The sequence below is a fragment of the Narcine bancroftii genome, chromosome 6, assembly GCF_036971445.1.
Source record: "Narcine bancroftii isolate sNarBan1 chromosome 6, sNarBan1.hap1, whole genome shotgun sequence".
Taxonomy (NCBI): Eukaryota; Metazoa; Chordata; class Chondrichthyes; order Torpediniformes; family Narcinidae; genus Narcine; species Narcine bancroftii.
This window is the reverse complement of record NC_091474.1, coordinates 64,939,552-64,967,548: the sequence shown is the minus strand read 5'-3', so window position 1 is coordinate 64,967,548 and position 27,997 is coordinate 64,939,552. Positions and strand designations below refer to the sequence as shown.

The window sequence follows — 27,997 nt, the reverse complement described above, 5'->3', positions numbered from 1 at the left end:
GGCTTCCCCCGAAAGGCAGTCGGGGCCCTTGGCGGTGCAGCAATTTCCCGGTACCGGGCAGTCTAAAAAGGAAAACGCAGGGATCATTTTCCCGAGTTAATCTGCCCAGGTATCGGGAGATTTCGTTGATTGTACATTTACGTGCCCGCAGTCTAAAAAAAAACCCTTTAACTCCTATGGACACTGAAAAGACCAGCTGAGTTCCTGCAGCATTTCGGTGTGTTTAAACTACAATCACAGCGCCTGCAGCCTATCGTCTTTCACCCAGACACCAGGGAGGCGGGGAATGGGTGGGCTCAGGAGCCGGGGAGTGGGATTCGGGCGGAGTGAGCCGTCTGCGAGGCACACATCGTGCCGGGGTCGACATGGTGTTAACGGGTTTGCGGCTGCTGGCGCTGCTCGTCCTGCAGGCGGCTGGGCTCCGGGGGCTGTCGCCCGGGCAGCTACTCCCTCACGGCGAGCAATTCGGGGACCAACTGCTGGAGCCCGGGGACGATGTCTCCTCGAAGGCAGTGAAGCTGGAGCAGGCTCTGCATTTGTTCGCCAGTCCAGTGAGCAGCTTGTACGTGAGTATCCGGCAGCCCGGCCAGGGGCAGGAAATGTTGCCGATCTGCCGTGCGGCTGGCGGGGGCTCGGCTTGGATCGGGGCATCACCGCTACCCCTCAGCCGGCGGCCGGCAGGGAAGGAACGAGTTGCTCCGGCCAGTTAACCATCCATTCCGTTGTACCTGGCTTCATTTTCGCCCCCCTGGTTACTTTTGCATGAGTTTTAACCGAAGTTGAACAAACTTTTTTTTCTTAATTGTCGTCATAAAGTTTGTTGCAACTTTACTCCAAGTTGTTAAAGTTCACGTGCTGGTGAAACTCAGCAGGTCACGCAGCAGCCTTCAACATTTCCGACACAAACTATCTATAATATAGATATAAACCATGCCATGTTCGTGCAGTAACCTCTTCCAGTGAAGGGAAACGTGCACGCAGGCTGCGATTTGTCGCTTCCTCGTACAAAGTTTAAATCGGTTGTGTTTTGATTCTGGTGTTTCCAATGACCTGAATCGATTTGATGTGCCTTTTGTAACCCCTGATTCTGTCTGGGCTCAAGTTTGAACTTAAATATCCATCTTTGGGGCTGAATTACAAATCTCATTGTTCCCAAATTTGCTGCTGTTATTTTGCTGATTGTTTTGTTAGGTTTGATTAATTGGATTGTTCCAATTCGGGAGATGAGGAGGATGGGATGATTACTGTAAGGTGTTTGCAAAGTTAAGATGATTGATAGACACTATTTCCTCTGTTTTTTTTTTAAAAAAACAAGAAAATAGAGATGTTTCCAACCTTTTTCTTTCCATTCACATCCCACTTTAAGTATTCTCAATGCCTTAGGTGCACTGTGATTAGTAAGGGGCTGCTTAAGGTGGGATGTGGATGGAAAGAAAAAGGTTGAGAACCACTGTTCACATTTGAACAATGAGATTAATCGACCCTCATTGACTCATCCTGTGCACCGTTTCAGAACTCCAAAGGAAATGAGCCAATGACAATTCTTCTCAGGCAAAATATTCCAGTAGCAATTGGGTCGAGAGCAGTGATTCTCAACCTTCCCACCCACATCCCACCTTACGCAATCCCTTACTAATCGCATGGCGTAGGGAATACTTAAAGTGGTAGTGAGTGGAAAGAAAAAGGTTGGAAACCACTGGATGAGAGTTTACTAGTTTAATGATAAACTAAGCATTCTATCCATAGAAGAAATCTGAATCCTCACAGAAGTTTAGACTGCAGAAAGTCAACTAAAACTTCAGATAATTCATTTTTTTTTATTGGTGGGTAGGATAGATGGAAATGCAAGGCTAAGTGGAGTCAAGGTCAAGTACGATCTCATTAAATGGAGCAGTCTCAGTGGACTGAATTGTCTATTAAATCACAATTAAAATTCTAATCAGTACAAGTGCTTGGAGGTGCTTTTGTTACAATTAATTTTTAATTATCCTTTTCTTCTGATGCCTTATATAACTCAAGGTGAACACGAATGGGATCATAGCTGTCAGCAAGCCCCCGAGAGAGGTGGATTATGTTGACACATTCCCACCCAGGTTTGGAGCTATTGCACCCTTTCTAGCCGACTTGGACACTTCTGATGAGGTGGGCAAGGTCTTCTACAGGCAAGATTCCTCTCCGCAGATCCTGCACCGTGTTGCAGAGATGGTAAACCGGGGCTTCAGCAACGTACACTTCCAGCCTATTAATGTTTTCATTGCCACCTGGGAAAATGTGAGTGCCCATGAGGAATTTCGGCAAGGGGAACAACCACTGAAGAAGGTAATTGTGTTTCTGTGAAAGACTACTTACTGGGTATTTGAGGATTTGGGAGAATGATTCTCTTTGAAGTAATTTTTAATTACTTGTCCTGAAAATGCTGAATTGTTTGCTTGGCTTATCCATTTCCGATGCTGTTTTAAATTCAATGTTTCTGTGATAGGAAAGCAGCTGAGGATAGATGCTGAGGGCATTGCTTCAATAGTTCTCTTCCCCCTCCCCCCCCCCCTTTTTACTCTTGGTCCCTGTTCTATCGGCTGATCATCCAATGGGTGCTTGAGGCTAAGGAATGGACAGCAAGGCATGGACCTGCATACCCAACTCCTGGTTGCACAATGTGGATATGCAACATGTTTGTGTACGGCTATGCTGGGTTTAATTGAGTTCCTTTCCTCCGGCAACTTGTCAGGCTTTTAGCATATTACCGTATGGCAAAGGGCTGGTCTTATGAGAGAGTCGTGAGAATCCACTCCTTCAGACGAATGAGGAGCCAGTTGGGAGATACAAATCCTAAGATGTAGGTTTGTGTGAGGGTTCTGGGGAAACAACTCTCTCTGGCCTATGAAAGTATGCCAGATTTTTCATAAGCGTTCATTGAGTTGATTTTAATGTGCAGGGAAGAGGCAGTGTTGGTCCATAGCAACTGAATACAGAACTTGAGTGATTCTTGATCACAACCAGTGTGTTTTGTTTCAACTATCCAGTTTATGAATTGTACTGCAATAGTCATCCGAACTCCTGTCCGAGTTTTTTTAAAATTAAAAACCACTCCGATAGACTTGAAAAAGATCTAGGATGTAATCTGTATTTCTTTGGTGTCTTAGAATACTTCGCAGCCAAGAAAACCTTCTGAGGTGTGGTAGTAGCATCCCTTTTGGTCCCCTAGCTATTGAAGAGATGATATTAAGATAGAAAGGGTGCAGAAAAGATTCGCAAGCCTGTTAGCAGGACTGGTTGGCTTGAATTGGATGGAGAGGTTGGACAGGCTGAGACCTTTCTCCCTGGAGCAGAAGAGGGGACCTTAATCAAGGTCGTATGGAGCTTGGGTAAGGTAAATAGTCAGTTCCCCACCCAACCCCCCACCCCCCTCCAAGGTAGGGAAATCTAAAACTAGAGGGTTAAATTGAAGATGAGAGGGGAAGGATTTAAAAGTGGCCGGAGTGGCACCTTGTTCATTCAGGAATTTTAAATTTTTTAATTGAAATACATTTTTTAAAAATTTAGACATGCAGCACGGTAACAGGTCGTTTTGGTCCGCAGGTCTGTGCTGCCCAATTTACGGCCAGTCAACCTACACCCCCGGTACATTTTTGAACAGTGGGTGAACATACAAACTTCTTACAGACAGCGTCGGATTCAAACCCCGGTCCCGATTTCTGATGCTGTGAAGGTGTTGCGCCCCAAAGTGACTGGTATATGGAATGAGCTGTCAGGGAAAGTGACAGAAGTGGAATCGATTATAATATTCAGAAGATGTTTCGATAAATACATGGATAGAAAAGACTTAGAGGGATATTGGCAGATTGTAGGCTTGATCAGATTAGACTTGAAAGGCCTGTATCCATGCTTTGGATTCTTTTTTGAACACAGAGCCCAAAAACAGTCATGGCTGTTAACTAATTTGGTGAAGCTAATCGAAGCCTATATATGTTGGTGAACCAAGGAGAACAATTTAACGCTTTGAAAATGCTTGGGCAGGCCTTAGTTTAACCTGTCCTTTGCACAACTGCCTTTCTGCATTGGCACCATGTGTTTCAGTCTGCAATATGTGCTTGCATCTTTGGAATGAGGCTTCCAACTAGGGAGGTGCCACCTATTGGTTGCCAGTAGAACTGGTTCACGTTTACTACCCAGTCACGTTTGTGTTTTATGATGCTTGCAATAGTCCGCTATTGATGATTCTGTGGGACTGGCATTGATTGGAACTTAAAATTATTTCATGGTTTTCTTCCTCCTATTTCTCCAACTTGCCCATCCTCTTGGAACTCTGTTCCTCCAAGGCTCTTACTTTTTGTCTTGCTGCCTTGATGATGTTGGCTTCAGCTGGTTCTGCCTGAAACGCCTGTGTTTAGTTTGTGCCCCTATTGTGATCACAGCAGTCTTCAGGCAAATCTGTTCACTCCGAGTAATGCTCGGACATGCTCAGAGCACTGGCCCAATAAAAGACCAGAAAGCTTCCCAGATGTCGTTCCAAAGTCTTAAGCTACAGAACCAGTTGTTCCTCTGGAAAAGGTGGTCCAGTCGACTTGTAACACTGATATATGTACCTAACAATGTGAGAAATTGCCTATGGATATCCTTCTCTTAAAAATAACATGATGGGCGCAATGTGGTACAGCTCCAGCAATCAGGACTGGGGTTCAAAACCTATGCTGTCTGTAAGGAGCTTGTACGTTCTCCCCGTGTCTACTTGGGTTTCCTCCTGGGGTGGGGCTCTGGTTTCCTCCACTCTTCAAAATGTTTTGGGGTTGTAGGTTAAGTGAGTGTAAATTGGGTGGCACAGGCTCGTGGGCTATAATAGCCTGTCACCATGCTGTATGTCTTTTTTTAATTAAATAATTGGGCTCATTACTGTCTAATCAGTCTACTCCCACCATTAAAGGAAGCTGCCATCATGGTGTTCAGGCGAAAGTTACTTGACAGTATCTTCTTTACCATTGCTCAGTTGGGTCATTCAGCTGCCAGACATCACGGTTTTGAAATAAAACTAGATCACAAGGTTGTATTTCAGGGGTGAGATGAGAATGATTGCTCTTGACATTGCTGCAGCATTTATCTGAGTGTGGCATCAAGTGTCCTGGTAAAACTGAAGGCACTGAATATCAAGGGGGAATATTCAATGACTGGAGTCGTGCCTCACTCCGAGGAGGATGGTTGTGGTTATCAGAGAATAGTCATCCCAGCTTCAAAACACTCCTGCAGGAATTCCTCAGGGCACCATACAAGGAAATCTTCTTCAGCAGCTTCATTCATGACCTCCCTTCCATTATAAGGGAAGAAGAGGGCATATTTGTTGATGATATAATTGTTCAATGTCTCAGCAAATGAAACAGTGCATTCTTGCAAGTATCAATACCTCAACAACATTCAGGCATGGGTTGGTTAATGTCAAATCACCTTTGCACCACAAAGGTGTCAGACAATGATCATCTCCAATAAGAGAAACTCAAAAGACCAGTTCAATGTCATGGCCAAGGTACAAGTCAGGCATATGATGGAACATGTTCCAACTGCACTCCAAGCTCAACGCTATCCAGGAGAAAATGACCCTTGTGATTAGGGTGATCCTGAACATCCTTTCTTTCTCACTGCCAGAAAACAGTGGTTTTCAAACTTTTTCTTTCCACTCACATCCCACTTTAAGTATGGCATCGGTGCTCTGTGATTAGGAAGGGATTGCTTCAGGTGGGATGTGGGTGGGAAGAAAAAGTTTGAAAACTACAGTTTTAATCATCCCTCATTGACTTGTTCTGTGCACAGTTTCATGACTCCAAAGGAAATGGGCCAACAACAATTTTTCTCAGGCAAAATATTTCAGTAACAATTGGGTCTTGAGCAGTGATTCTCAACCTTCCCTTCCCACCCACATCCCACCTGAAGCAATCCCTCACTAATCACAGAGCACCACTGGTATAGGGATTACTTCAGGTGGGATGTGAGTAGAAAGAAAAGGTTGAAAAATGTTTCAAGATTTAAGATTCAATTTATTGTCATAGTAAGAAAACAGTTACACATCTACAGAATGTGCCATAGTTTCTAACTAAATTTGCTGTCAAGAAGCTTGGCATAATCCAGAAGAAAGCAGCCTGCTTGATGACAGTTCATTTGCTCCAATGCCCAATAAATATTGTCAGTTGAATGCGTGGGCCACTCCAACAGAATCTCCCAAAACTGTGACATCTCCCACTGAGTGGTGGGGGGGTGGGGGGGGGTGGAGAACGGGGACACAAAGGCAGCATAAATATGGACACACCATTACAAATCTCTCGCCATTCTAACTTGTACTGTCAATGAAAGGAGAACTACAGTTCAAGAAGGCGGGTTACTTTCTTCTGGAGGGCAATCGGGGCAGCAAGCCATTATATCCATTATATCAATGGATTTGATATAATCCTCTTTAAGGTTCTCTTTTTCCCATTAGTTCCATGGTTACTTGATGGTGCTCTTGTGTAACACTCTTAGATGCTTTACTGCATGAAAGGTGCGATATATTGTTTGGTATAAAAGTGACCTTGCAGAGAATATGGTTTTCTCCTCTGGCCTCTCCATGGCAACATTCCAGCATGTTTTCATTAAAAGCAATTTGAGACTATTGCTCCACAGGGTTGAGTCTTGTATGGATAAGTTGTTCAATGTTTGCACAAACTGTTTTTGCGACTCGTTTTTCCAGTGATCATTTCCTGCACCCCCTCTTCTCCCCCCCCCCCCCAAACTTTCTCTGCTGTAAATTACATCCTTGGGAAAGAATCTGGAGTCTCCAAATCCCTGGGCAGCGGTGGGCTTTAAACTTGCAACTCTCAAGTCCTCTCAAAGCATGGACTTGTGTGAAGTTTATGCCATGACTTGCAATTCTTTTCAAACCCCTTTTAAACAGATCCACACAGTAACGTCCTGGTCTGTTGCTTGAAGCTTGTTTATACATTTCCCCCACCCCACAAAGTTGCCTAATGAATGAAAACTGTGGCTGTCACTTTATAGCACAATAAGTTAAAATGATTTGTAGTAAGTGTTCCTCTAATAAGCTAAAATGTTTGGATACCTGACAATCAAGTCATTTTAAAATGTCTCATTCAACAGCCCATAATGTAGTTTTGAAATTTGCAGGTAGCAGTGTGCTAAATGACCAGGCCAACTATTCAGGTCTTGTTTGATGGATACATGTAATGCATGCACAAGGTATAACCCTGCTCCCCTCTAATATAGTACAGTGAGATCTCTAATTTCCACCTCTGAGAGCAGATGGCATCTTTGACAAAGTGGCCATCTCTCAGTTCTGCAGCATGAATGCGAACATTCAGTCTTTGATCTGGGACTTGAATACTCCACCATTCCATTCAGGTAAGAGTGCTATGACTTCATCTTCACTGTCTTGTTGTAGAATCCTATTGATGTGTTGATGGATTTTTGTGTTATCAGAGGAACACCTTCCAGGTGGTTTTGGCTTCTGATGAATCGAGTTCCTACGCTGTTCTTCTCTACCCTGAAGGTGGCTTACAATTTTATACAACACGACCTAAAGCCACGAATAACATTGATGTCGATCTGCCAGCTCGTGTGGGCTTCAGCAATGAGGAAAGGAGTTTCATTCTATTTACACTCGAGGGTCCATCTGATGCCGTGGCATCTGGCAGTGAACGGTCTGTTAAAAATCTATACCAGTAAGCATATTTTAGATTTCCTCATTTTATACATTGATCATTATGAACAAATATTTGTAAAGTAAAATATTTTGGAGAAATAACTGGTGAAGTGGTACCTATTGTGTTGTTCTATCAAAGAGCTCATACAAGCACAATGGGTTGAATGGGCCTGTTATATCCATAAGAACATTATAGCTCAGAAACAGGCCCTTTGGCCCTTCCAGATTGTACTGAACTATTATTCTGCCGAGTCCCACTAACCTACACCTGGCCCATCATGGATCTGTCCAAATTTTTCTTAAATGCTAAAACTGAGCCCGCATTCACCACTTCCGCTGCCCGCTCGTTTCATGCTTCCTCTACTTTTGCGTGAAGAAGTTTGCCCTTATATTCCCTTTATGCTTTCCCCTTTCACCCTCAACCCATGTTCTCTGCCTAACCTCCATGCAAAAAGTCTTTATCTATTCCTCTCATAATTTTGTCTACCACAATCAAATCTCCCCTTGTTCTACATTTTAAACGAGCTGCTAGCTGAAGTGGTGAATGTGGGCTCAATTTTAGCATTTAAGAAAAGTTTGGACAGGTACATGAATGGGAGGAGTGTGAAGGGATGTGGCCTGGGTGCAGGTTAGTGGGAATGGGCAGAATAATAAAGTCTGAACCTGTTTAGCTTTTCGCTATTACTCAGTTCCTGAAGTCCCAGCAGCATCCTAGTAAATTTTCTCTGTACTCTAAATCTTATTGATGTTTTTCTTGTAGTTAGATGACCAAAACTGCACACGATGATCCAAATTTGGACTCACCAAAGTTTTATACAACTTTACCATAACATCTCAACTCCTTTACTCAGTACCTTGATTTATGAAGGCCAGTATGCCAAAATCTCTCTTCATTACCCTATCTCCCTGTGATGCCACTTTCAGTGAATTGTTTATTTGTTCTACCACACTCCCCAGTGCCCTATGATTTACCATGTATGTCCTTCCAAAATGCAACACTTTACATTTACTTGCATTAAACTCCATCTGCTATTTTCAGCCCATTTTTCCAGTTGGTCCAGATCCCTCTGCAAGCTTTGAAAATCTTTGTTGCTGTCCACAACTCCTCCAATCTTGGTGTCATCTGCAAACTTGCTGATCCAATTTACCACATCCAGATCACTGACATAGTTGACAGACAGCAATGGTCCCAGCACTGATCCCTGAGGCACTCCACTAGTCACAGGCCTCCAGTCAGAGAGACCATCATCAACCTCCAGTCTCTGGCTTCTCTCGTAAACCCAAGGTTGAATCCAGTTTCTTTTTCACACTGAACCTTGTCAGAGGCCTTACTGAAGTCTGTGTAGACCACATCCACAGCCTCTCCTTCATCAACTTTCCTGTAACCTGCTTGAAAATCTATAAAATAGGTTAAATACACATAGGTGCCACACACAAAGCGGTGTTGACTATCCCTAATTGTGACCGAGTATTTAGAGGTGGTTTGGGAGGAATTGTTAGAGCAGCTTGCGCACACACGTTTTAAAACAGAATATTTGCAGGACTTTTGCAGGAGGCAACAAAGTATCGACAACAGCTTGCCTGGGAGAGCATGAGATCTTTGCAGGCAGAGGAAAAGAGTTTTGCTCTCAAAGAGGGAGGTTGTGAAACAGAGAGGAGAAAGACAGAAATCAGTTCCAGAAGGACAAGCTGGCAAACTTTGGAAGGCTGCCTGGTCAAAGGAGGAGATTGGCAGTGTGAAAGGTGACCTGAAAGAAAGAGGATCATCTGGAGAACCCTGAAGGGGACAAGTTTCGTCAGCAAGACTGATTGAGAAGGTATCAGTTGCGGATGTCCAGGAAAAGGAATGCTAACTTCTGTGCACAGTACAAGAATTGCCTGCAACCAGTGAGATTGGACTGTGATCCAAAGAACTTTTCTAATCTTAAATATACATTACGCACACGTGTGCTTAGTATTAGAGGGGGAATTAAGTAGTTACGTAGGTTAAGTAATAAGTTAACGATCAATTCTGTTTTCTTGTTCAAATATAATTTAAGAACTACTTATGTTTAAGTAACCCTTTGTGTTGTGGTGCATATCTATTGCTGCTGGTTTTGGGGGCCCTCTGGATTCCGTAACACTAATCAATCCTTGACGATCCAAATTCTTGTTTATCCAATCTCTTAGAACACTTTCCAATAACTTGCCTACTACTGACATCAGGCTCACCGGCCTATCATTTCCTGGGTTATTTTTGGAGATTTCTTTTAAAAACAACAGAGCAACCTGAACGACCCGCCAATCCTCATTTTAAAAGCATCTGCCAGGGCCCCAGCACTAGCCTTCCTCAAGGTCCGAGAGAGTACTATTGTCAGGCCCTAGGGATTTATCTACCCTTGTTTGTTTTAAGACAGCAAGCACCTCCTCCTCTTTTATCTATGTAGTTTCCATCATCTCATTGCTTACTTGCCTTGCTTCCCTGCATTCTGTGCCAGTTCCCTGAATAAATACAAATGCAAAAAAAATTGTATTCTGGCTCCATCCAAAGCTGACCACTCTGATCTTCAAGAGGACCAGTTTTTCCCCTTACTGACCTTTTGCTCTTAATCCTGTAGAATTCCTTAGGATTTTTCTTCATCTTGTCAACCTGAGCAACCTAGTGTCTTCTTGTAGCCCTCAAATTATTTTCTTGCATTTATATACTCTTCTCGTACCTTGTGTGCTCCTTATTGTCTGTACCTGCTATACCCCTCCTTAACCAGGTCCACGATACCCCTCAAACCAAGATTCCTTTGGCTTGTTAACTCTACCTTCAATCCTGACAGAAACATGCAAACACTGTGCTCTCAAAAGTTCCCTTTGAAGGCCTCTCACTTATCGACCATATCCTTGCCAGAAATTATTTACACTGCAAAACTCCCAACAAAATTATTGAGGCTCAGTAGGGGTGGATGGGGCGGGGATAGGGTGCAGACAGTGTAGGGTGAGAGCCAAAACTGAGAATGTCTTTTTTGGTTTGTGGTGGATATTAATGGTTGGAAAATCAAGACAAGACATTGGAGTTGAGATAGAGCTATCTTTTCTCGATGAGGGGCCAAATAGTCAATGTTTACTCTGTGGCGGCCCACATCCTCATAGCGAAGCAGCCCCACTTGTATCGCCACGTGGTGGGGCAGCCATGAGGAAATGGCATCATCAGAGGTTTCTCTCTGACTCCACCATCCCTTCCAGCGCACACCCTGGGCAGCGATTATGACGTCACAATGTACCAGGTGACTGAGCTCCTGCTGCCCTGAAAGAGAGGCACTGAATGTGATTAAAAACAGTCGTTAATGACCTTCGATGTGGCAGCAGTGATTTCCTTCAGCTCCTGCAAGCGCCACAGTGGTGACCCTGACGGGCTCAGACAGCTATCTGGACCCAATGAACGATAGACGCAGCCGAGGTGAACGCAGTAGCCCTCAAACTCCCCCCCCCTCCCCCTCTGGCCCCATCACCCATGGACGTGATTCGGGCAGGCAGAGGCACAATTCCACCTCCGCAACATCTCAGCCGACACCACAAAATTTTACCACGTCATGGGCGCGCTGGACCAGGACATGGCGGCAAGGGTGGACGACATCATTCACCAGCCACCAGCAGTGGGCAAGTATTCCGCCCTCAAAAATCTCCTGGAGAAGTTTGGCCTCACTCCCCAGCAGCTTGCTTCCAGGCTCTTACACCTGGATGGGTTGGCGGATCGCAGCCCCTCCGACCTCATGGACGAAATCCTGGCCCTGTCAGAGGATCATGAACTGTGTTTTCTCTTGCGCCAGATGTTCCTTGAACAGATGCCAGAAGATATCTGGCTCCATATGTCTGAAGAGGACTTTTCTGACCCTTGCAAAGCCGCAGCCCAGGCAGATGCCCTTTGGCACGCAAAACAGGAGAACGAGGCAGCCCTCAGCCCAGTCTCCAAGCCGAGGCCCCGCCGCCTCCAGGATACCCCCAAGCACAAGCTGGAGGGAACCCAGTCAACACGGTGCCTTTATCACCAGCGCTGGGGAGTGAAAGCCCACAAGTGCCGCCAGCCCTGCGACTTCCAGGGAAACGGCCAGGCCATCCGCTGTTGATGGCCACAGTTGGCCACGCGAACAACCTCCTTTACATCACTGACAAGTCCACAGGCCTCTGATTCCTTATGGACACTGGGGCCAAGCTGAGCGCCCTCCCCCTTACAGCGCTGGAAACTCGCATCTAGACCCCCGGTCGAACCCTGTGGGCTGCCAATGGTTCCGCAATCAAGACCTATGGCACCCATAGGGCACAGATACAGATCGGGGATGAAAAGTTCACTTGGAGGTTCATCCTGGCCTCAGTGGGCACCACGCTGTTAGGGGCTGACTTTCTAAGGGCTTGCGGTCTGCTGGTGGATGTGACGGGCAGGAGGCTGCTCAACACCCGCACCTTTCACTCGGTGCGCCTGGGCACGGCAGACGACGATAGATCCAAAATCGCCACGGTACCCACCACTACAGACGAGTTCATCGAGATCCTCAGCAAGTTCCCTGCCATCCTAGAGCCACACATCGATGTTGCCTCCCCCCGCCAATGAGTTTTTCATCACATCGCCACAAAAGGCCCCCCGCTGCACGCCAGAGCCAGACGGATGGCACCGGAGAAGCTAAAACAGGCAAAGGAGGATTTCTTTAGGCTCCAGGTACTGGGCATCATTTGGCGGTTGGACAGCGCTTGGGTGGCGCCACTGCACATGGACCTGAAGTCATCAGGGGGTTGGAGGCCCTGCGGACACTACAGACGGCTAAACGACGCCATGACTCCAGACAGGTACCTGGTCCTCCATATACAGCACTTCGCGGCCAACCTACACAATGCGTAGTTCTTTTCAAAAGTCGGTCTGGTGCGCGGATACCACCAGATCCCAGTACATCCCGATGATGTTGGAAAGACTGCCATTATCACTCCTTTCGGCTTGTTCGAATAAATCCAGATGCCATTCGGGTTGAAGAACGCGGCCCAGACGTTCCAGCGCCTTATGGACGCAATGGGTAGGGACTTGGACTCTGTCTTTATCTATCTAGATGACATCCTGGTAGCCAGCCGCAGCAGCGAAGAGCACAAGGTCCATCTGCGTACCCTGTTTGCCCGGCTGGCAGAATTCGGCCTCGCGGTCAACAAGGCCAAATGTCAGTTTTGGAAACAGACATTACAATTCGTGGGGCACACCATCTCAGCGTCTGGGGCAGCTCTGGCACTGGAGAAAGTGGCAGCTCTCCAGCATTTTCCCAAACCCTCCTCCCTCAAGGGCCTGCAGGAATTTGTGGGAATGGTAAATTTTTACCAGAGATTCATCCCCAATGCCGCCAGCATCATGTACCCACTTTTCACGCTGATCGTGACAAGAGAAGACCTTGGCCTGGTCGGAGGAGGCGGACGAGGCCTTCACCACAACGAAATAGGCCCTCGCAGAGGCGACCTTGTTGGTGCACCCGCTCCTGGAAATGCACACGGTGCTCTCGGTCGACGCTTCCGCCACGGCAGTCGGGGGAGTACTGGAACAGTGGCTGGACGGGCAGTGGTGCTCCCTGGCCTTTTTCAGTAAGCAGTTGTGGCCGCCGGAACTTAAATACAGTACATTCGACCGGGAGCTCCTGGCGCTGTGCCTGGCCATCCACCACTTCAGATACTTCTTGGAGGGCAGAATTTTCACCGTTTTTACCGATCACAAACCCCTCACCCAAGCTCTGGCTTTGGCCTAGGACCCATGGTTGGCCAGGCCACAGCGTCACCTGTCCTACATGTCTGAATTCACGACAGACATCCGGCACAGGGCGGGCAAGGACAGTGTGGTTGCGGATGCGCTCTCCCACCCAGCCATCAGCACACTAGCTCCCGGCTTCGACTACGCGCAACTAGCGCAGGCCCAGCAGCACGACACCGAAACTCAAACTCTCCCGACCGCCATCTCAGGTCTCCAGCTCGAGGATATCCAGCTTCCTGACTCCACCCAGACGCTACTCTGTGACACCTCCACCAGCTCGCCACGCCCAGTAGTCCCACAGGAGTGGAGGGCAAGGGTTGTCAGCTCTATCCACAATTTTGCCGACCCCTCAGTAAAAACTGCCGTGCATATGGTGGCACAGCAATTCGTCTGGCATGGCCTCAAGAAGGAGGTGGCAGTGCTAACCTGCATCTACATCAGGTGCCAGACGTCTAAAGTCCACAGGCACACGCAGGCCCCTGTTCAACATTTCGACTTGGCAATGCAGAGGTTCCAGCATATCCACGAGGATGTCCGTGCGCCCCTTGCTGGTGTCCAGGGAGTCACGGTACCTGTTTACCATAGTGGACAGTGCAACCAGGTGGCCGGAAACCATCCCAGTCCGTGAGCCGTCAGCGAAGACGTGTGCTAGAGCCCTGGTTAGCCAGTGAACCCCTTGTTTCAGCATTCCGGTGCTCATCACAAGCGACAGAGGCGCCCAATTTACCTCCACACTATGGTTGCAGCTGGCAAGGCTTTATGGGGTAACACTGCACCACACCATGGCCTACCACCCACAGTCTAATGGGTTGGTAGAGAGGTTCCAACAACACCTTAAGTCCGCTCTGATGGCAAGACTTTCCGGCCCCGACTGGGTGGACAAGTTGCCCTGGGTTCTCCTTGGGATTAGGACAGCGCCCAAGGAGGACCTGCAAGCCTCGTCAGCAAAAATAGTTTACGGCACGCCACTCTCCCTGCCAGGTGAATTCTTCGGCCCGGAGGCCGAGACGATGCACAACAAAGGTGAGAGGCTTGCAGATCTCTGTAAACGACTGGGCAACCTAACCCTGCCGCCCCCATCGCACCATGGCACCCGACCATTCCACCAACCGAAAGATCTGGATCTGGTGCAATTTGTGCTGATCCGGAGAGGGCCCCACTGCAGCGCCCATATGAAGGGCCATACCAGATTCTCCAGCGGTCGGGTGGGTCTTTTACTTTAGATGTAGGGGCAGGGAAGAACTGTTTACTGTGGACCGCTTAAAGGCTGCTCATTTGGTCTTATCACAGCCGGTGCAGATGGCTACGACCAAGCGCGAGGGCTGGCCCCCAAAGCGACAGGACGCGTAGCCGGTCTTGGGGGGGGGGGTTGTGTGGCGGCGCACATCCTCGTGGCGAACCAGCCCCACTCGTATCGCCACGTGGTGGGGCAGCCATGGGGAAATGGCGTCGTCAGAGGGTTTCTCTCTGACTCCAGTGTGCGCCCTGGGCAGCGATTATGATGTCACAAGGCACCAGGTGTCTGAGCTCACGCTGCCCTTAAAGGGAGGCGCTGAATTTGAATAAAAACAGTCGTTAATGACCATCGGTCTGGCAGCAGTGATTTCCTTCAGCTCCTGCAAGCACCACAACTCCATTATCTAACATTTTCCTGGACCATTTGTGTGAAATGAACCTTCCCAACAGAACTTTTGCATAAATTTGTTTTTATTGGCTATATTCTATGGCTTAGCTTAGCTTGTGCGTATAGGTAGATAAATGGGTATGTTCAGAATAGACACTCATATATAGCCATTTAATGTTATTTTCATGGTCTGTAATTGGAGGGAGGTGATGTTCCCATCTTCCATTTGTTCTCGGATAGGATTGTGATCCTGTACGATAGAATTGTGTACCAGGAAAAATGCACTCGATTAAGTTTTATTGATCATTGACCTTTACATATTTGGAGAAAAGCCAACATTTGTGAATGTGTGAGATTTAAAAACTAAGAAAATATTGTAGTAACCTTTCACATTGTTTTGAAGTTGAGGTTGCCTTTTTTTTCTGCATTTCTTGTGGGTAAAAATACTGGACAGTGAATATCCTGCAAAACTGCATTGGTATCTCGAATTAGAAATTGTTTGTGTTAAAGATTGGACGCAGTTCAAAGATTTCCCCCCCCCCCCACCCCTCTCCACCAATGAGGGATGTTTTCTTTGAATTTGTGCTTCCTGCTATTAAATCTACTTCCTCTGCTATGAAAGTAGTTGGCAATCCTTGATTTGCTCCAGAATAAATCACTGTAATTACTTTCAAGTTTTTGATGCTGTGCTATTGCACGTAGGTGTCCATAAATTTCTAATTAACCATACCCAGTAAGGCTGGTTAAACCTCAAAGCTGGCAACATCGCTTTCATAATTGTTGAGCTGTCTGCAGCCACTGCTATCGTGCATCTTTCAATGAACACCATCAAAAAGCTGGGATGAAAGAAGATACAAAGGTCAAACTGGAACCAAGGATAAATTCTCACAAAATGCCCTGACTTCCCGGTGAACACATCCATGTGAGATGCTGCCTCAAGCAGGCAGCCAGCATCCAGGTCACAACCTCTTCCTGCTGCCTTCAGGCAGAAGGTACAGAAGCCTGAAATCCAACATGGAAGTTCAAAGCCAACACCTATCTTTCCTGCCAAACACCTTCCAGGGTACCCCAAACATAAACCAATGGTGATATTTTAATGTGCTCTCTGGTAGTTGGTGTACTCCAGGTGTACCAACTACAATATACTTGTTTGGCTACACTCAGTAAGAATTTTGATACATCAGTCCATTGTACTTTGGCACGTGACAAATTCTCGTCTCTCGGTGCACCATGAGCAATAAAAACCGGAGCATAAAAATGGAGTATGAAGTGTTTGTAAAATAAAAATAAGACGTGCCTAAATGGTGAAATGGTTGAATAATTTTGTATCTGTCCTTATCAGGTCACTTCCAACACTGAAAGATTTTTAGAAATTTAGAATGTCCCCACTGCCTGCAGTTTCTTACCAATTTTTATCGATGCACTTTAGAAAGTGTCTGGACCAGCTTGTTTACAGGAATTGCTCAGTCCAATTCCGGACAAGGAGCCCAGATTTGAAATGGTGGCAGCCTTTCTATGGATGTTGTGTGACCTGCTGAGTTTATTTTTGTGTGTTACACACCAGTTTCAAGGACATGTTCTTCCCTGCTGTTATCACACTATTGAATGGGCCTCTCATTAGTAAAATGATCCTGCCCTTGCATGGTTTCAACTGAACTTTTAGTCTTTAAGACAATACACTGCACTTTTGTTTTGTACTATCTGTTACACTCCAACATGGGTTGACTTGACTAGATAGCATGCAAAACAAAGTTCTTTCACGTATCTCTTTGTAATGTTACAATAAGCAATTTGATTCTGTTCAGTTCATGGACTTAATGTTACGTGGTCTTGATGAGGGACTGATAAGGTTGCATTCACTTGGCAAGGTTACATCAACCAGAGTTTACCGTTGGAATATGTTTGAGGAAGTCGGTTATATTCTTGTTATGTGTTTGCAACCGGAAACTCTGATGGGCATAAAATAATTCCATACTTCAGGTTAAAGATGTAGCGACTTGGTTCATTCTTCTGATCCATCAACTGTGTTGTGCTCTGTGAACAAACCATCGGACGGCTAAAGATTAGAGTCTCCAAGTTGTTAAACGACGCTCGTCTTTCAGCAACCAACGAATGTGATTGCTGCATTTAAAAGCACAGGTAGAACAAATACAAGGGGCCATTGACAGCTGATGGTTGGGAATATCATGGAGTCTTCACACGGCAATGTTATAGAGAAACGTAGTGAAGACCAGTCACTTCTTCAAAAGAAGTCGTGTTTCACCGGAACCATATCATTCTTTATGGTGTCGGCAAAGATAGTGAATAGGTCTAATGTGCTTAAATTTTCACGAAATGGCACTGAGATTGGAGTATGTAGAATTATAGTAGATAAAGGGTATTCAGCTGACTTCAAAATGGGAAGCACTGGGCAGGGAAAGCTGGTTAAGCATAGCAACCCTCAGACTGATGAATGATAGGAAGTGGCATTTCCACAAGGAATCTGGTTGAGGCGGCTTGTGTTCACTGTTTACATTAAAGATCTGGGAAATGGAAGTAGCGTGAGATGTGTTTATGTATGCAGGAAATTTAAAAAGTAGCAATTGCACTTTTAAGGCATTTATCCTGTCGTTTTCAAAGCCCTGACATGCACTCCATTTTGTCACCTCTCTTGGGAGGAGTCAGCAGGAAAGGAGAAGATAATAACAGAAGCAAGTTGGTGGGGTGCCCCCCCCCCCCCCATTTCCCCGTCTGTGAAAGTGGTATTCCACAGGGAATGTAGCTGAGACCACTGGTGTTCACTGTTTACATTACCCCTCCCTCTACTTGAGATGATCACTTTTCAAAGATGTAGTTTGGACACATATTGGGTCTAATTTTCACAAAATAATTGTGAGAAATCTACTCTTTCATTTTGTTAATCTAAAATAATTAAACTAAATTGGGAAAATGTATTAAATCCTTGCCAATAATGCTGATCTTGAGATGATAGGCTTTTGAGTGAAACCTGTTTTGAAGATTTTGAACCCTAATGTAAAGAAGGATGTATAATTACTGTATTTGCCTTTGAGACCAGATTATACATTAGAAATACAGGTACACAATCCTTTATCTGGAACCCTTGGGGGACAGCGTGTTCCGAATTTCAGATTTTTCTGGATTTCAGAACAAAGCCTACCCAAATTGTGCTGCCGTATCCACCCCCTTCCAGTCGCGCTGCCATCTCTCTCCCCCTCCCGCCCACCCGAATCACACTGCTGTCTCTCCCACCCGCCCGTCTGAGTCGCACTGCCATCTCTCTTCCCCCCCCTCCCCCCCGCCTCACCCACCCAAGTCACACTGCTGTCTCTCTCTCCCTCCGCTGTACCAACACCAGGAAAAAAGTGCTGGTTTTTGGATCTTTCAGGATTTTAAATGTCCAGATAAAGGATTGTGTACCTATAATATTCAAGGAAATATTGTTCAAGGAAAGAAGGATGTATAATTACTGTATTTGCCTTTGATACCAAATTATACATTAGTAATAATATTCAAGGAAATATAAATAGTCTACAAGCACAAATATTTAGTAAGCAATTTTTTACAAAATAAATCTTGGCAGGAAGAACAAGTACACAAGACATTTCTTTTTTCACCCACCTCCAAAGATTGTCGTGGCAATTAAAAACTACGACAGAATTTTTTTTTTGTTGGAAGCCAGTTTCTTAATAGATTTTGAAAATAATGTCAATGAAGATTGGGGGGGGGAAAAATAATTGTAGAGATACGGGGGAATTGGCAGGACCATAATGGAAGGGGCTAACCGATGAATATCCTGACACTGAAAACTTCGGGTCAGAGCACGAATTAGAGCTCATCGAGTGGACAGGTTTTCATTTGAAAATTAAATCTATTTGTTTAATGAGTCAGTTTATTGGGAAACAAACAAATTATTAATAATGCACGGTTTGACATTAACTTATACTTGAACAATTTTTAAAATCAAGCTTATTTGGGTAAAGTGCTGCTTCAAAGGGTAAAGGCAGAATCTACTTTGTTTGTTTCTCATAAGTTTGCCCAAAATCTGTTTTCATAGAGATGGTAATTTTGGAGAACGTGGAGTTTGGATATTCCAACTTGGGAGCTCTTCGAACCACATCATCCTGCCTGCCAAAAGAAGGGCGCAGCGCTTCGGCGATCCTGTTCAAAACACTTCCAGTACTGGAAGTGCAGATAACCAAGACAGCCCGTTTCTTGATATAGTTGAGAACGGGACAGACCAGGATTACGATTCCCCCGAAGAAGAAAAGAAAGTTGAAACCGTGGTAGCCTACAGGTCAATTTCACAGCAGAGTCCAGAGGAGCCACACTTTGTGGAGCAGGTTCCAGTGTTCTCCGTGAAACCAGTCCAGTTCCATCATTCTCTGATTCAGCATCACACAGTCGAGTTGTCAGATACAGAAATGGACATCACTGGAAACGGTATGGAAATATTGAGAGTCTCTTTGTTAATTTTCACAGAAGTTTCAAGATGTTCTGTTGAATCATTGTACATTTTGCAATTGACTGTTAGATGAGTGCACACCACTTGCTGTTAATGATGTGCAGAACAAAGCACTACGGTGAATGAGATAAGTGTTGCAAATTGTCACAGACAATAAAGCAACTAAGCCACTGCTCCATTAACCTTGCAAAAAAAAATGTTTTGATCCTTCCAATTGCATGGAATAAAGTGTTAAAGCAAGCAATGTATACTGTATCGTGACTTGTTTTTAAGGTGTTTTAGTTCCTGACTTGAAACTTTCTTAGAACATTAATAAGCAATGAAATCCCTCAGCTCTTGTTTGTTTTCTATATTTTAAGAATGGAGTTGATGCAGATGCTGGGGTTGAATGCAATATACAGACATGCCGGAGAAACTCAGCGGGTCAGGGTCTTAGTTAACGAAGGACCCAGGCCCAAAACTTTGGATACCCTTTATTTCCAATGGACGACGAGTGACCTGCTGAGTTATTTCCCGTTTGCGTATTGCAAACTTTTAAGAATTTTGGGATAACATTTCTCTTTGAGTGGGTTCAAGAGACCAAAATTTCCCCCAATGACTGTTTATGTTGATTGACCTTCTGATCTGCTTCCAGCTACTGAAATGAGCTGAAACTGTTGAGAAACTGCTGCTAAAGTGGGTTTTTTTTCTTTGCCAGTGTTCTTGTACAATACGGAGAGGCAACAGAGGTGCAGTGTCAACCATCACGTCTGCTCCATCCACGGCCAGTGCAGAGACTATGTGGCAGGCTTCTGCTGTCATTGTAATCCCGGATATTATGGCAATGGCAAACAGTGCGTCGCTGAGGGTGAGACAGCTTGATTTTGATTCATCACTGCAGCCCAGAAAGCTGAGTTACTTAACAAGAAATTTCCAAGCTGGTGGTAAACGTTGCGTCCTTTCACTGGATCTCAGTACACGAAGGGGGATTGTGATGCTGTTTGATTTCTGAATGGTGGCTGGAGAGGATTTCATTTTTTTTCTGAAGCAAGAGGACTGTTTAAAACAGTGGTTTTCAAACTTTTTTTCGTTCCACTCACATTCCACTTTAAGTTGATCGTCTCTCCTTGACTCATTATGTGCACGGTTTCAGAACTCCAAAGGAAATGGGCCAATGACAATTTTTCTCAAGCAAAATATTTCTGTAACAATTAGGTCTAAAGCAGAGATTCTCAACCTTCCCTTCCCACTCACCTTAACCAACCCCTTACTAACCACAGAGCATCTTCAGGTGGTATGCGAGTGGAAAGAAGATGTTTGGAAGCCACTGGTTGAAAAGGTGACCTCCAGCTCTTTGCTGAGAACTCAAGTTACTTGATCTTAATGTAATATTGGAGCCGAAAATCAGCCAATCAATACATTTTAGCTTGTTCCAATCAAGTTGCAGCTGATCTGTACTGACATAGGGCATGGAGCAGTACAGCACAGAACGGACCCATCAGAGCACAATGTCCGCACCAAACATGATGCCAAATTAAAATAAATCTGCCTGCACTTGACCCTAGGCTGTCCCGTCCCCATCTATCATTCAGTACATAAATGGCAGAGCTGCTGCAAGGGCAGCACTGCCACTGGTGTAGACCCAGGAGAGCAGGGGACTGGAAACACAGTGCTGCTCCAAGGGGTCCATCCACCAGCTTCTTATGCCAGAAGCATTGAACAGGCTTCAAACGGCCTGTTAAAGTAGCTAATGGTGTCTTTCAATGAAAATCCTGCAATCTCCTGGGTCCGTGCCCAAGACGGCGACACCAGTGCTTGGCAGCGGCCTCGAGAAGAGCAGACTATGGAGGAGCAGCAGACTGATGCTGGGCACCAGAAACAAAGGGGGGGAAACACCCCCAGTTGAGAAAGAGAAGCAGAGGAGATGACCCTTCAGGACGGTGACCACAGAAGTGGAGCAGCGAGGGGCTCAGCGGCTGAAGGGCCCACGCGGGCTGCTGGCGATGCAGTCCAAGGACCCATGTTGCTGCAAGCTGTTGGAGACTCGCTCGTGGAACCAAGTATTGGAACTGGAGAGGGTGTTGAGGGCACAAAGAGCCTTGGGCGGTGAAGGCCTCCTGATCGTATCAGAGATTTGGACCTGGACCTTGTGTTGCCAATGGTATGAATAGGACTCTGCATTAGCATTGGAGGCAAATCCACAAGCACTAGTGTCTCTGAAGGGAGTGTCTCTTGGTTCTATTTCTCTGATGGTTGGGTGCGTTGTGCAACGCTGACGGCGACTCTTTGCTTACCTTATGGCAGACAGAAGTACAACATTAAATTTTTAATGTATTTTGTCATGACCATAAAAGGAACCTTGAGCCATTATGCACTTTGTCTTGCCCAGCAGAGATCGCTGAACAACATCGGATGGGGAAAAAGCACTGGATCCATTATTGCTCCCATTCCTGGCCCCATCACTGCATCCCCCTCATTCTGCTGTCTCACTTGGATTGATTGTAGCCAGGATGTAAATGGTTTTCTTTTATGCTCGTTTTGACAATGATTTGTGCATCAGAATCATTTTAAAATAAAATTCCCTTTAAGTTCCTCTGCTAAACAGATTCAACGCCACAGTATCCTACAGGTTGCTTTGTTTTGTTTTATCAGGGACCCCACAGCGTGTCAATGGGAAAGTGAATGGGAAGATCTTTGTCGGAACGAACCCAGTGCCCGTCCAGTTTGAGAACATCGACCTTCATTCGTATGTGGTAGTTAACGATGGGCGGTCGTATACAGCAATAAGTAGAATACCAGTAGCAGTGGGGTGGTCTCTGCTACCGTTGTCCTCAATTGGAAGTACTATTGGTTGGATGTTTGCTTTGGAGCAACCCAACTATGAAAATGGATTCAGTATTGTTGGTAAGTCATTTCTGCTGCTCATTGTGAAAAAATGATATAGTGTTGGTTTTAAGGCCCTTTTATAGTGAAATTTAGTGGATTGCCTTTAAACCACTCCACTTAACTGCATTAAAAAGTCCAAAGGCGAATTGGTGATCCGGGTTCCCTCCGCCAAGGGTGGAAGTGTCCAAGGTGGAGTGAAGTCACTCCATCTCCTGTGTAAAAGGATTGCCGCTGAAACAGGAAAGTAAGATGACTGATGTCGCACTGACAGCCCGTCACCCCACTATCACAGAGTGGACGGTGGAGCTGTCAGGCTGCGCTCGCTCACTCCGCGCCACCCCCAGCTCCTGGCGTACAGTGGGGCAATAGGGTTGTCAGAGAGGAGCGGGGTGGTAGGATTGGCGTGGGGCTGATAGGGGGGAAATGGGGCAAGAGGGAGGAGGGAATGGAGGAGAGGGAGGGAGGGGGGAATGGAGGAGAGGGAGGGAGGGGGGAGTGGAGGAGAGGGAGGGAGGGGGGAGTGGAGGAGAGGGAGGGAGGGGGGAGTGGAGGAGAGGGAGGGAGGGAGGGGGAGTGGAGGAGAGGGAGGGAGGGGGAGTGGAGGAGAGGGAGGGAGGGGGAGTGGAGGAGAGGGAGGGAGGGGGAGTGGAGGAGAGGGAGGGAGGGGGGAGTGGAGGAGAGGGAGGGAGGGAGGGGGGAGTGGAGGAGAGGGAGGGAGGGAGGGGGGAGTGGAGGAGAGGGAGGGAGGGGGGAGTGGAGGAGAGGGAGGGAGGGGGAGTGGAGGAGAGGGAGGGAGGGGGGAGTGGAGGAGAGGGAGGGAGGGGGAGTGGAGGAGAGGGAAGGAGGGGGAGTGGAGGAGAGGGAAGGAGGGGGAGTGGAGGAGAGGGAGGGAGGGGGAGTGGAGGAGAGGGAGGGAGGGGGAGTGGAGGAGAGGGAGGGAGGGGGGAGTGGAGGAGAGGGAGGGAGGGGGGAGTGGAGGAGAGGGAGGGAGGGGGGGAGTGGAGGAGGGGGGGGAGTGGAGGGGAGGGGCGGGGGGAATATGGAGGAGCTGGGGAGCAAGGTGGGGGGGTCTGTCAGGCAGCGGGGTGGCGGGGCTGTCACAGGGTGGCCACTGCTGTGCTACCCATCCCACCCCCTTTTGCCCCTGCTGTGCTACCCATCCCACCCCCTTTTGCCCCTGCTGTGCTACCCATCCCACCCCCATTTGCCCCTGCTGTGCTACCCATCCCACCCCCTTTTGCCCCTGCTGTGCTACCCATCCCACCCCCTTTTGCCCTTGCTGTGCTACCCATCCCACCCCCTTTTGCCCCTGCTGTGCTACCCATCCCATCCCCTTTTGCCCCTGCTGTGCTACCCATCCCACCCCCTTTTGCCCCTGCTGTGCTACCCATCCCACCCCCTTTTGCCCCTGCTGTGCTACCCATCCCACCCCCTTTTGCCCCTGCTGTGCTACCCATCCCACCCCCTTTTGCCCCTGCTGTGCTACCCATCCCACCCCCTTTTGCCCTTGCTGTGCTACCCATCCCACCCCCTTTTGCCCCTGCTGTGCTACCCATCCCACCCCCTTTTGCCCCTGCTGTGCTACCCATCCCACCCCCTTTTGCCCCTGCTGTGCTACCCATCCCACCCCCTTTTGCCCCTGCTGTGCTACCCATCCCACCCCCTTTTGCCCCTGCTGTGCTACCCATCCCACCCCCTTTTGCCCCTGCTGTGCTACCCATCCCACCCCCTTTTGCCCCTGCTGTGCTACCCATCCCACCCCCTTTTGCCCCGGGAAGCCGGCGCGCTGCTCTAGGCTATATAAAAGGGCTGTGCGATCCGCCTTTTCAGACCTCAGCATAAACGATAAATCCGCCTTTTATTTTGAAGCGCGAGCAGGCTTTTGTGCATTAATTTTAAAAAAACCTTTGAGTTTCTCAAACTCTCGCAGTTGTGGTTTCAGCTCTCCAAGCTGAGGAATTTTCCTCACCTTCTCTGCCTCTACCAGCTTTTCCTTTTCATCACGCTCCTTCAACCCCAAGTCTTTGGGAAAGTTTAACTCAGCTTTTCTACTTATCACTCCATGTCAAATTTTATCTGATTGTGTGAAGTGCCCTGGGTTGTTTATTTACATTAAAGAACCTGCTCAAAACCCACCTTTTGTGTTTTGGTTGTTGTATCCCTTGATTATCTATCTTGTTTCTCAATGACATTCAATGTTGGATATCTTAAGAGGATTAGAAAAGCTGTTTTCCTGAGTTTCAGACTTGTGGGTCATGAGCCATGGAACTTCTGCAGCTTGCAAAGGGGATATCTGTTTCTTCAATTAGACAGCAACAGCTTCTCCACGATAAGAGTTTGATAGGCATGGGCACCATTCCAATAATGGAAGCCGGAAACTTGGTTTGAAAGTGAATGTGAACACTGAAAACTGAACAAGATCAGAAATGTGATACATTGCACCACCAGGGTAAAGGGTCAGGATTCATGGTAGAGTGAGGGGGTCAGGGTGCATGGGACGGTACACCATCAGGGTGAGGGGGTCGGGGTACACGGGATGGTACGCCATCAGGGTAAGGGTGTCGGGTACATGATATGGTGTACCATCAGGGTAACAGGGTTGGGGTGCACAGGGTGGTACGCCATCAGGGTAAGGGGTCTAGGTACATCGTATGATATACGATCAGGGTAAGGGGGTTGGGGTGCACGGGATGGTATACCATCAGGGTAAGAGTTGCACGGGACTTTGCCATCGGGGTAAGGGGGTCGGGGTACATGGTATGATATGCCATCCTGGTGAGGGTGGTGTGCTGTTGGGGCGAGGGTTTGGAGCATTGTGCTGAGGAGGCAAGGGGTTGGGGGCAGCATGCCGTCAGGGCGAGGAGTCGGGTAGTGTGGCATTGGGGCGAGGGCATCGGGGCGAGGGGTCAGGGGCGACGTGCCATGGGGATTGAGGCAGGGTCACTGCACCGTCGGGGTCAGGGAGTAGTGTGCAGTCATGGAGAGAGTGCGAGGGCAGTGAGCAGTCAGGGTGTGGGGTCGGGGTCCGTGCCATTGATGAAGAAACAGTGTTGGAGAAGGATGAGAAGTTGGAGTCATGGGGGGATACAGCATGGAAATGGGTGTTCCTTCGACTTTCTCAATCTTCACCAACTGTCGAGCAGCCACATTCACACTTGTCCAACCTCCATCTGTTTTATTATCCACTATTTCCAAACAATTGTCCTAAAACTCTCCCACTTACCTCTGTGTTTCGTTGGTCTGGGGAATTTACAGCAGGCCCCCCCCCAAATAGCCCCTCTGTTTTTTGGAGGAAATGGGAACACCCGGCAGAGACCATGCAGTCACAGGGAAGAGGGTATCAGAGGTCGGAACTGAACTATTTTTAGCTGTGAGTCAGCGACTTCTATCTGCATTACGTGCCACCCATTTGCTGAAATAAACGCTAATTGATCAGGCCATTCAGGGGGAAAAAAAAGCTTGCATTGATCTGCAACATTCCAAGGTTTGAAATTCCTTGTATTTTCTGGGTTTCTCCTTGATTTCTGAGACGTAAATTCTGCGGAAATAAACACCTCCAGTTCAGTTTCTGTCGAAACTGATCAAACTGATGATCTCTGAGCTCCAAACAGAAATGCAGAGGAGGACGACATAGCTGGAGATGAAAATGGACGGAGCGATTAGTGGGTAATTTAGCAACAGTTGTAAGCAACTGTTGAGCATGTGATGATAGATGAAGACTTGGAGGAGAGTGTTTCGGATTTCAAACAAGGAAAGGAAGCCAATGACGATTTTTCAGCAGAGCTGATTGGATGTTGACAGATGCCACATGTTATGGGAGGTGGTGCAACTTTGTTGGTGTTCCATATGTCAGAAATGATGAGGTCAAGTTAATTTTCTTATTCTTTTCAAAAAAAATTTAAAAATTGATTGCATCCTGTTTTGTGGGATCTGCAGACTGTTGATTTAAATTTCAAAGGTTCATTTCAGCCCACGAGTCCGTGCCACCCAATTAACCTACACCCCCTGGTACGTTTCAAATGGTGGGAGGAAACCGGAGCCCCCAGGGAAAACCGATGCAGGGAGAACATACAAACTCTACAGACAGTGCAGGATTCGAACCCCAGTCCCAATCACTGGCGCAGTAAAGGCTTTGCACTAAACCGCTACACCAACCTTGCCTCGGTTATTGGACTATGATTCAGATGTTCTCGGGATTGTTAGCATATCCTGGTGCAGATGTCAAATCACTTGATTTTTTTTTCCCCTGTTTAAAATTATGAAACCAGGCATGCTGGAGATATGCTAGAACTGTTGTCTCACTTGAGAAACACAACAACCAGATGGGGAAAAAAATTGCAGTGATGCAGTTAACGTTCTACCCTGTTTGGAACTTGAGGCACCTTCGGGAAAAAAAGAGTGATAAATTATATAAAACTACTGTTCTATTTTTTACAAACATTAATTATTTCTCGATCGCTCTTCGGATTGTTTGTTGGAAATATTTAGATCGCATCGGCCTACTTGCCGCACCGCAGCAACGAGATTCTCATTCTTCTACCTACACTCTGATCTTGGTTCTTGCTCTGTGTTGGCCATCGGGGGCTTTTTGGTCAATCCTGGAGCAGTGATGTGGTGGGAGGTGGAGCAAGCGGAGTTATCTGGATATATTTTGTTTCCGCAGCAGGGCGGGTTGAATTTGGGCACGTGGCCAGAATGGTTCATTCTAATTCCTCAAATTTGAGCAAGTTGCTCCACTGACCTGCCTCATAATTTCATGTACAGTTTTTCCCCATTTTACGTATTCGCTTTCATGAAAATAGCCTTCAATAGTAGTGAATGGGTCTTCGCTTTACGTCATTTCAGCTTACAAAAGGTTTCTTAGGAACGCTCTGGTTTCGTAAAGTGGGGTATACCCGTATCTTTCTTCGATTCCCTATCCCATAACTTGGCCGTCAGAAGTCAGTTAATTATTATCACATTATGGTAATGATTAATTTTTGCAGCATTTCATAACCCATGACATCCAATCCTAACTTCAAAAAGAGACTGATGGACTTTTGGTATCCATTAACCCCAGGCAAGGAAGCTTTTTTGTGGAAGAGCTATTGCATTCTACAAAAGTTATTTCCAACATCTCTGCTTAATAGTCTTGCCGAAATTCTTCTCTGTAGGATCCTCTGATTGGAAGAAATAATTTTCTTATTCTTTCGTCTTCAAATTACTTAAAAAGTTGAGGTGTATGCAGCGAAGGCTTCCTGCTTCGTGTCTCCAGTGGTCTGTCTGTCCTGTATGATCCTCTTTCTGCTCCACCTTGACTAACCGTTCACCATTTCTTAAAAAGCTTCTCCTGTTGTTTTCTTACTTGTGCCAATTATCTCAACCCCACTTGAACCTTTGTTCTCAACGCAATGAGAAATTTAAGTTTCCCCTGGAAGTTTTTTTGGACTATAGTTCGTCGTTTTGAACTCCTCTGTTCGTGGAGGTGTCATCATGTCTATCCTGTGTTCCTTTTGAAGTCAATTGACTGGTCTGATCTGATATGGATTCCTCAACTTAAGGAGAGCCAAGCCAGTAGCAAGTGCACTGAAATGGTCTCATTTGAGGAAGATTGTGAAGTGCATTGCCAGCAGTCAAACAAGATTTACC

The 27,997-nt window shown here is 46.7% G+C and overlaps 1 protein-coding gene across 1 annotated transcript in view; it reads left to right on the top strand.

The window, feature by feature from the left end:
* The first annotated feature begins 298 nt into the window (after positions 1-298).
* The window catches only part of nid1a (nidogen 1a), a 135,529-nt gene continuing 107,830 nt past the window's right edge, over positions 299-27,997 (top strand). Inside the window, exons 1-6 of the mRNA XM_069885171.1 lie at positions 299-566; positions 2,020-2,319; positions 7,453-7,694; positions 19,097-19,482; positions 20,202-20,351; positions 22,136-22,387. Coding sequence (XP_069741272.1) covers positions 366-566; positions 2,020-2,319; positions 7,453-7,694; positions 19,097-19,482; positions 20,202-20,351; positions 22,136-22,387 — 1,531 coding nt within the window. The 5' untranslated portion in view covers positions 299-365. The remainder of the gene's footprint in view (positions 567-2,019; positions 2,320-7,452; positions 7,695-19,096; positions 19,483-20,201; positions 20,352-22,135; positions 22,388-27,997) is intronic.